Genomic DNA, 9,741 nt, shown 5'->3' with positions numbered 1-9,741 from the left:
GGCGCGCGCCCCTCCTCACCACTGCCACTGCCACTGCCGCCACCGTGGCCACCTTCACCACCCTCACCACCTTCTCCGCCACCTTCGCCGCCACCATCGCCACCATCTCCCCTCTCACTTCCGCCGCTAACCTCACCGCCGACCTCCTCCACGCTGCCGTGCGTCTCCACCCACGCCGCGAGCGACTCGTCGACGCTCTCAGCGCGGACCTGCAAGACGCGCATCGCCCCGCTCGCCTGCAGCACCAGCAGCTCGCCGTCCTCCAGCTCCGTCATCGACACGACCCGTGCGGCGCGGGCTGGATCGCTGTCACCACTCCTCGGCCGGAGCTCCACCCGGCGGGCACGCCCCGAGAGCAAATCGCAGAGCTCGACCCAGACGCCGCCGGCCGCGTCGCGCATGGCGCAAGCCGACGTCTGGGAGTGGCGCAGCCACGCCGTCGCGGTGGCCTCGCCTGCCGCTTGACGCAAGCTCGGCGCGGACCGGTCTATCGCTTTCTCGTAGAGCACCTGCTGTTGCGCCGCCCGCGCGTCGGCGTCTTCCCAGCGCCAGCCACCGCGGAGGGCGAGAGTGGGAGGCGCGCCGCTCGACGAGAAGGTGACCCGCGGCAGCTGCTGGACCGAGAGGAGCGCGTCCTTGCCTGGCCTCGGGCAGACAATCGCGGCGCTCTCCTCGCCGCCCGGAAGCGGCACGGCGGCGGCGATGTGGCAGTCCGCCTCGGCGTCAGAGGCGAGAGGAGAGGCTGGGTCGAGCTCAAAGAGCCACGCACGGGGCGTCGCGTCGATACAACCGGCGAGCTGCAGCGCGCAGAGGTGCGCCGTGCTGTGCGCGCCGCTCGCCGCGCCCTCCTCCGCGCTGCCCATGAGCCGCAGCTGGAGCAGCAGGCCGGCGGGGCCTCCCACCTCACCACACGGGCCGAGGACGCGCCCCCCCGCGACGACCGCTCCGCGCTGCGCCAGCTCTGCCGGCAGAGCGATCGAGTAAGCGGTGCCCGCAGCAGCCCCGCCCTGCTCGCCCCACCGCGCGAGGCGCACCGCGAGCACCGAAGCCTCGCCGCGGCGCATCGCCAGCAGGCAGCCCGCCGCGGTATCAGCGCCCGCGGCGAGCAGCGCGTGCGGACGGCGGCCGCGCTGTCGGCGGAGGAGGGCGCCGGTCCACGGCACCGGGTGCACCGCTCCGCCGTGGAAGCTCTCGGGGAGCTCGACAAAGGAGGCGGCGCCGATGGCGGCGCCGTGCGTGTCGTCGGCGCGGTTGGGCGGCCGCAGGCGATAGATCGCGCCGCTGCCGGCAGGGTGGAGCAAGGCCTCGTCCGCCTCGACGCCCTCGGCGAGCATGACGTCGAGGCTGCCCGTCTTGCTCGCCAGCTCCAGCGTCGAGACGGACTCACCTCCGTCTGCCGCGCGCCGCTCGCGCGCCACGGAGGCGGGCAGCGAGTGGAGCGCCGCCGGCCCAGAGGCGAGGACGTGGATGGCGCCTCCTCGCGCGAGGCACGCGACGCAATGCGGCGCACCCTCCTCCTCGCCCCCCAAGAGCTGGAGCTCGCGCACCTCCTCCGAGAAGGCTGCTCCGGCGCGGCCCTCGACCGCCTCCACGGCGCTGCCGAGGGGGCGCACACGCTGGTCCGACGGCGCGAACTGGTAGCTCACGTTCCGGGCCTTGAGCTCGTGCGACGTCACCTCACACGCCAGCGGCGCCGCCGAGTCGCGACGTCCGTCCACCGGCTGTGCGGCGGGCAGGACGACCTCCCTCGCCAGCTCGACCGTCAGCGCCGGCGCCGCCCCGCCCGCGGCGTCGAGGGCGATGCCCTGCCGCGCGAAGGCGGAGCGCAGCTGCTCGGTGGCGACGGGGTCCATCGCGTCGAAACTGGCGACGTTGCCCAGCGCCTGCCCGACCGAGTCCTGCGGGAAGGCTTGCAGATGTTTGATGACGGACACCTGTTCCCGCACCGAGAAGGGGTACGCCAAGAGCCCGTCGCGCACGAGGCAGCGGAGCTCGTCAAAGGCGCCGACGATACGCCGGTGGACGTGGGGCGGCACGCTGGTGCCGAAGGGCGCCATCAGCTCGAGTTGCGACGCGGCGTCCGGGTTGTCCACCACGTGCGCCGCGAAGACGGTGCCGCACTCTCTGAAGAAGTCGTTGCCGAGGAAGGGGAAGCCGGGCCGGTTGGCGAGGGTGAGGACGCGGAACCGGTCGTGGATGATCACGTCCTCCTCCCTCAGCAAGCTCCCCTCGGCGGCCGCCGCCTCGGGCGAGAGGACGCGCCGCCCATCTGAGAGCAGCATTTGGCCATCCGCGAGCAGCGACTTGAGCACGGCCACCACCTCGAGCGGCGCTTTGTCAGCCTCATCCAGCATCAGCACGTGGCCGTGCCGCAGCGCGAGCACCAGGGGGCTGTCCCGCCACTCGACGGCGCCGCCGACGAGCTCCGCCTCGACGGTGAGGGACTGGACGGTCGAGTCGCGGTGCAGCTGCATGTACTGGCGCTCGAGCCGCAGCAGTTGCAGCAGCCGGTCGGCGAGCTTGTTCTTGCCCGTCCCTTGGTTGCCGATGAGCAGCACCGCGCGCTCGCCGGCGACGAGGTCGGCGGCGAGGTCCTCGAGGAGGCGGAGGTGCGTCGGGTTGTCGTGAAAGGCGGGGTCCGGCACCAGCTCGGGCTGAGAGACGGAGTCGGGAAGCGGCAGCCTCGCCCGCCCGATCGCGATGCTGCGCTTGCCGCCGTCGCCGCTAAGCTCGCAGACGCGCACCTCTCTCGCCGCATCGAGCGCCGCCACCGCCGCGCACTGCTCCTCAATGCCCAACGCCGCGACCACCGGCTGCAGCGCCCGCGCCACGCGCGCCTCAAAGTCCGCGATCAGGGCGGGGCTCATCAGTCCGGCGCAGAGAGACCGGCGCACACCGTGCTGCACTGCGAGAAGCTGGGCGGCGGCAAGCTCGGCGCCGGCGGCGCCACCGTCGCCCGCCGCCGCCGCGCGGCGCGCCACTCGCTTGAGCTGCCGAGGCGAGAGGGAGAGCCCACCCGGGGGAGCGCCAGAATATGAGTCGAGGGCGTCCCCGCCGGGAACGGACGTGTCGAGGGCGTCAGCGATGCAGAGCAGAGCCTCCCGCGCCGCCGGTTGCAGCGCCGGGCACAGCGCGGCGAGCCAGTCGGCCATCTCGCCCTCGCCGATCGGCGGGAGCTCGTGCCACGCGAAGAGAGGGAGCAAGTCCGACGAGAGCCAGCGGTCGGTCGGGCTCGGAGGCTGGGCGAGCGCGACGACGCGGAAGGATGGGTGGACTCGGCGGACCGAGCAGCTGTCGGCGAGCTGCTGCGCGGTGAGGCCGAGCCGCTCCCGCAGCGCGTCGAAGTGGCCGGCGCGAAGGAGGCGAGTGCCGTCGTGCAGCGTCGCCTCGCCGTCGAGCAGCAGCTGGTGCAGCGAGGCGAGCCCGTCGGGTCGCAGCCGGTGGATGCCGTCGAGGACGCAGAGGTCGCCCGCGAGCGCCGCCTCGACGAGCGGCGAGTCGCGCCAGCCGGTGTTGCCCGCCGTGTCGAGGGTTCTCCGCTGCAGCAGGTCGTGCGAGGTGAGGTCGCGGTACAGCGGCACCGTCCGCACGCGGTAGCCGAACGCCGCGCCGAACCGGTGCGCCAAAGCGCTCTTCCCTCCCCCGGCGGCGCCAACGAGGCAGAGGTGCGCCCCGCTGGCGTGGTCCTCCGCCATCGCAAGCAGGCAAGCGCGCAGCGCCGGCGTCTCCACCCACGCCTCGCCGCCGCCGACCGCCCCGCCGCTCGCCGTGCCGTGCAGAGCACCGACAGGGACCTCGACGCCGCGCGTGCACCCGAGCCTGACCCTCGCCGTGACGCCCTGCCCCGCGATGACGCCCTCGACGACCGCGCCGTCCGGCTCCACGACACTGGCAGGCCGCCTTTGGCCCTGCAACTGGGATGGCGGCGGCATGCCGGCAGCCTCGAACGCCGCCGCCACGCCCGCCGCCTCCGGCGCCTCGAGCCCCATCAGCCGGTGTGGAAAGCTGCGGTGGAGGAGGGGTGGCAGTGCGTCGCCGCCGCCGCAGTCATAGTGCGCCGGGAAGGAAGCGAGGACTCTGGCCGCCCGCCGCAAGGAGCAGTCGCTGAGGTGGAGGAGCCTTCCTTCCGCCTGCCCGCCACCGCTCCCTCTCGCCGCCGCCCGCACCGCCTCTGCCCAGCTCACAAGGCTCTGCGCCGCACCCCGCGGCGCCGCCTCGCGGCTCGACGAGAGCAGCGCGCGCACCGAGGCGAGCTGCAGCGCGGGCGGCGGCACTCCGCAGAAGAGGCCTTGGAAGCGAGAGCGCAGCGGCGGGTCGAGCGGGAAGCCGGCAAAGGCAGGGACGGGCAGCCCGGTGGCGATGACGCGAAAGTCGTGGTGGACGCGCACGTAGCCTCGAGCGGCGAGAGAGGCGTGCGTGTGGTCGCCGCTCGCGAGGAGCGCGTCGAAGCGCGCTGGCGACATGAGGAAGCGACCGTCGGGGAGGCCCATCTCCCGGTTCTCGAGCAGGTTGTTGAGCGTGGGCAGCACGTTGCGCTCCGCCTTTTCGACGCCGTCGAGCAGCAGCAGCCTCCCGGCAATGGCGGCCCGAACGGGCGCCGCGTCTACATAGTAGACGTTGCCGTCCAGCACCTGCCGCCGCTGCTTGAGGTCGGCCTCGGTGGTGTCGGACGAGAGCGCGAGGCTCTCCACCTCGCGGCCCGCAACCTCCGCCCAGCGCAGTGCCAGCTGCCGCTTCTGGCCACCCGGAGGCCCGATGAGCAACACGTCCTGCCCGAGCGCCTCCTTCTGCGCCATCCACCGGAGGTGCTGCGGAGGTGCGGGAGAGCCGGCTGCAGCAAAGGCGTGCGGCACGAGGTGTGGCGTCTTGGCAGCCGAGACCTTGACAGTCACGTCGGCCACGCGGACGGAGGCAGTGCAGAGTCGCCTCGTGGGGAGCAGCCGCATGACCACTACAGCATTCGGCCGTCTCAAGTGCGGTGCATGCCGGCACTGTTGTGTCTCGAGCTTCTCGACGTGGACTTCCTTTGGCCGCGTTGCGTACCTACCGCGAAGTGCCGAACTTAAGGTAAGGTAGCTTGAGTTAGGTTAGGTGCTTTGCACTGAGTTAGGCACGGGGTAGCAGCAGTTAGGCACGGGGTAGCAGCATGGCGCGAGCCATTGATTTCTTTTTTGGTCCGAACGGGCTGACGCGCTGACGTGTCCCCGCCGCCTATCCGCTGGTGTGCATGCTGCTGCTGCTCACCCTAGCGGGGACGAGCCTAGTCTACCCCAAGCCAATGCCCAAGACGCAGCTGACCCTCGCGTTTGGTGCGCCGACTCTGCAGCTCTCCTCGGCGCCGCCACCGACGTCCGCGGGGCCCGTGTGCCGGTCCGGCGGGACCGAGAGGTGGGTAGCAGGAGTTAGGCACATTAGAACAGGAGTTTGGCAAGAGGAAAAGAGCTCCCTAACTCAAGCTACCTTACCTTAAGTTCGGCACTTCGCGGTACCGGGTAGCGAGTCTCGGTGTGAATTACGCGCGAGCTGGGCGGAAGACGCGGCGATTTTCTCGGGCGGCTATGTACTCTCTCTTCCATCATGTACTCTCTCTCCATGTACTCTCTCTCTCTCTCTCTCTCCCTCCATCTTGCATCTATGGTTAGTCTATGCTTCGACTCACCTAGATGCTAGAACCTCTGTGCTCTGTTCTTCGCCCTCAGATTTTGTTGAGTGTGTGGGACTTTTCTTTTTCGACTTCGTTCTATAGACTATAGGTCTACCCTCGTGGAGAAGCTCACTTCTCTCGTCTCACTTTACTCGCCAACCGTTCCACCAGCCCGTGCACGAACTCTACAAACACTCACTCAGTCACCGCCAACGTACCTCGATATGATCTCCGTGTTGCCGTCTCGAAAAGTTGCCCCGTTGCACTCCTCGATGCAGCCTCTCGTCAAGGAGAGCTCGTCCACACAAAAGTCTGCCGGCAGCCGCCGCGGCCGCCCCTCGATCGGCTTCGCGACGTAGCACGAGAGCATCCGCGCGCGCCTCGCCGCGGCGACCACAGTCGAGTGGTCGCTCACGACCATCACCTATGGCACGCCGTGCCGCCTGAGGATGGCGGTGCACCCCAGCGGCGCCGGACCTCCGCCGCAGAGGCGCCACCGAGCCGGGAGTGAGGTCGAGGGCCTCCGCCACCTCGCCCAGCGCCTCCGCCTCGCCGCGCCGCGCTCGTGCGGCCGCGGCCGGGTCGAGCGACGTGGCGAAGGGGGGCACCTGCAGCGACTCGGCGAGCGAGGCCGCCTGCGCCTCCATCCGAGCCGCGTCATCGTCGTCGTCCGACGGGAGTAGCAGCCGGAGCATGCCCCTCATGTCGAGGTAGTGGAGCAGGTCCTTTGCGCCCGGCTGGAAGGCGTAGCCGCCCGTGTCCACCTGCGCTCGCCGCTCGCTCTCTGAGTGCCGGCGCACCGCCTTCTCGCGCTCCTTCTCGACACGTCCAAACTCGGTCATGAGGAGCGGCCCGCCCGCGTCGGCGTCGCGGCCGTGGTGCAGGAGCTGCGCGGCTCCACGCGAGCGGAGTTTGTCGGCGTACTTGTCCCGCGGTGAAGCGGCGCCGGCGCTGGCAGTTGCCTCCACGGTGACTGCAGCCTTGGCAAGGAAGTCAGTCAGCCTGCCGACGAGCTCGTCTCGGTCGCCAACATTGCTGAGCCCCTGCTGCCGGCAGTGGTCGCGCAGCTGAGATATTAGCATGGAAGAGATTGTGTCAGCGCGAAGGACGTCGGGCTCGATGATCGGAGCCGCCGGCTTCGATTGCTCCTTCCGCGCGCGCTCGTGAGGGTGGCGCATGAGCACGCGGGCGTCGAACAAGAGAGCTCTCACGCTGAGACGGCCACCCACCTTCCAGGCGAGCGATGTGGAGCCCGTGCCGAAGCTCATGTATCGCTGGCTTCTACCCGGTACCCGAGTAAGTGCTGTGTGAACACCTCACGCGTCTTGGGTCCCGTGGTTGTGTGTGTGTGTGTGTGTGTGAGCTGCGTCGACGGGTGCGGGACCGCGGCGCAGCCAGTGCCGCGGCGAGGCCTCCGGCTGTTTGCGGCGGGCGGTTTGCTGCTCGCGGCGATGGCGAAAAACTCGTCTCGCCACACGCCAAGGGCTTATGCTCTGGCGAGACGTGAGGCGCATGCGCCCAGGAGGGGAGGGGGCATGTGTAACGACACTGCTAGAGATGCCTTTCGGGGCCCAGAGATAAAACTTCTGTGATGCCATGCGTGACCTAGTAGTGTCCCCAGCTATGGGCGTGTCCACGTTGGAGCCAGGTGTGGTGTGGGCGCGAGAATAGCTCCGCCGTTCATGGAGGCAACCGATGCGAGTCGACTGGTGTGTGTCGTCGTGGTTTCGTATCAAGAATACTCACTCACACACCCGTGGTTGTGTTTTTGTGTGAACACCTCAACCTCTCACAGACCAGCGCATAGCGCCATAGGACGTATTTTCTTGTCAATAACAAGGCTGTGAAGGCCGATATTTCTTCTCATACTTACTGTGCCGTACGAAAGTGTGAACAGGTTGGAGCAGCAGCTCCTGAGCACGGCGCCGCAGGCGCCTGTTGATGGGTCCAGGTGATAGCCCTGGATAGGCAATGCATACGCCTAGTTGGGCCTCAGATCGCCCGACCGCGTCCCGGTACTCTGTGGTCGGATTTGTGACGCCGCCGCACCGCGCACCGCGGCCGGGGGCCCGCTGGGAGGCCGAGGATGGCCGTGGCGGACCGGGACGAGCTCTGGGAGGTGAAGTGTCAGTGTATATATTGTAGAGACCAACCATGTGCACAATATCTCTCAGTCTAGCTAAGCCAGGGGAGGCGATGCCGGGGATGTACAGCAGCTTGATGGTGCTTCGCCGGTGTGCGTCCCGGAGCGGTGAGGACGGGCGGTCCGGGGGAGAAAACTCAGGACAACGCCGACACCGCTCTGATTCGACTTTTTGCTTCAAACAAAGACTGTCGCACGCGCCGCAGCGCGGTGCATGCCACTGTCGGGAGCAAATACGTCAGTTAGTTGTGTTCACGCCGGGATCGTGTCCTGAGTAACCTGGGCAACCATTAGCGCGGACGAGTACTCCGCCACATCGAAAGTGGAGCGAAAACTCAGCCTTGAGTTCTCAGCGCCCTCACGGCCCGCCGATGGCAGACCCGACTCCCTCCATCCGTGTGGCGCCGCCCGATGGTGCCGGGAACCCTATTCCGGAGCGATTTCCCCTAGGGTTGGCGCCGAAAAAGCCGGGCCCCTTAGCTCCGGCTAGGGCTGTTGGGCCTTCGAAGCCGACCACGAGGAAGGGCCGACTTAGGGTTAGTATAGCGGGCCGAGAAGGCCGCCCACACCCGCGAGGATGGTTGTGTGTTTGCCTCCCCCGACTCGGAGGCGACGGCCGCCTCAGAGGGCGGGCATGCGTCCTCTCGCCCTCTCACCCGCGGGAGATGGCCGAGTCCACGGAGCCGCACGCTGCCTCTCCTCCGACTTATATAGAGAAAATCCCATTTGAACCAGCGTTTTAAAGTAAAATCGTCAAGAGAAATCGATGCCCCGGGCTGCGGGCTTTGGGGTAGGCAGCCACCCTTTCGAAGGTGAGGCGTATCTGCCGACCTGTGAAGACGCTTTACTTGCGAGCAGTGCGTGGACCAGATGGCGCGAGGGCACCGCAACATGGCTAAGGAGGCAGGGAAGTTTCTGTTCCGAGACGGCCGCTCAGGACTTGTGTTAGTCGGGCTGGCCAGTCCCCGGGGCCTGACGGTCCAATGTTTCCCTCAAGAGTACTTCTCCACTACCCCGCCCTTTCACTTTAGATGTGTCGGACCATACCCGGGTAGTAGGTTGGGTCGCGCGAAAAAGAATTGTAAATCCTCTCCATGCCAAGTGCTCTCACCCCTCCCTTGGGTTGTCTGTTTTCTTTCTTTCTTTTTTCCCTTCGCGTCGAATTGTACAAAACATCCCAGTGTCGTGCGCCCCTCATGCAACCCATGCAACCCCCACCCGACCCGCTCCCTTTCTGCCGCTGCCTTCATGCCGACCTGCATGCCCTCGCGATCGACGTGAGGTAGCACCTCCTTGACCATCGCTTCCGCTAGGTCCGCGAGATCCCGCCTCCCCACAAATCGTAGCAGCTTCCTCCCCGACGGGTTCTCGATTCCGGCGAGCCTCTCCGGTCCGTCGAGGTCGTCGGCCTGTGGTGCCTCCTCCCGCGCATATGCCATCAGTTTGTCGAGCGTCGCGTGTCGGTCGTGCTCAGCCGCGAAGTTGCGCACGATTCGCCATCCCACCCCGTCTTCCACCCAGCAGGTAGGATCTGTTGCACCCCTCGGAGACGCCGTGTCCATGGTAATCGGGAGGGCCTCTGCGGGCTGCGGGGGGCTCGGTGGCGGCGAGGCGGCCTCTGCCGGCGGGCCTCCCCGCGCCGGCGAGTCGGCCATAAAGACGGCGCCTGTCGGAGAGCCCACCAGCACCGGCAGGCCGACATTCTCGTACTTGTTGGAGCCTGGTTGCTCAGCGTCCGCCGGGATGACAGCTGCGCCCCCCGTTCCTCTCCAGCGCAGGCGCGCCAGCCGCTCCGTACCTGCCTTGATGAGCCAGCTCAGCAGGGTCAGCAGCAGTACCGCCGCCCCCACCCATCCCCATGCAGCCGAAGAGGGCGGGCGCGGTTCCTCTCCGTTGGTACCTTCGGCCGACACTCCTCGTACCAGGCCTAGCCAGCATGCGGCTCTGCCCGCCG

At 68.1% G+C, this 9,741-nt stretch overlaps 2 protein-coding genes across 2 annotated transcripts in view; both read right to left on the bottom strand.

Moving 5' to 3' along the window:
* Positions 1 to 4,946, bottom strand: part of EMIHUDRAFT_251422 (hypothetical protein) — a gene marked incomplete at both ends in the record, with an annotated part of 6,157 nt that extends 1,211 nt beyond the window's left edge. The window contains 3 exons of the mRNA XM_005792103.1: positions 132 to 1,721; positions 1,845 to 2,905; positions 3,017 to 4,946. Of these exons, the coding sequence (XP_005792160.1) occupies positions 132 to 1,721; positions 1,845 to 2,905; positions 3,017 to 4,946 (4,581 nt within the window). The remainder of the gene's footprint in view (positions 1 to 131; positions 1,722 to 1,844; positions 2,906 to 3,016) is intronic.
* An 897-nt stretch (positions 4,947 to 5,843) lies between these two features.
* EMIHUDRAFT_251421 (hypothetical protein) lies at positions 5,844 to 6,912 on the bottom strand (the record flags this gene model as incomplete). The annotated part of the gene is made up of 2 exons (XM_005792102.1): positions 5,844 to 6,068; positions 6,142 to 6,912. 2 exons carry the CDS (start codon positions 6,910 to 6,912, stop codon positions 5,844 to 5,846), a joined length of 996 nt encoding a protein of 331 aa, XP_005792159.1.
* Between the last annotated feature and the right edge of the window lie 2,829 nt (positions 6,913 to 9,741).

Source organism: Emiliania huxleyi (genome assembly GCF_000372725.1).
Source record: "Emiliania huxleyi CCMP1516 unplaced genomic scaffold EMIHUscaffold_1099, whole genome shotgun sequence".
Taxonomy (NCBI): Eukaryota; Haptophyta; order Isochrysidales; family Noelaerhabdaceae; genus Emiliania; species Emiliania huxleyi.
This window is presented reverse-complemented; position numbering and strand designations above follow the sequence as displayed.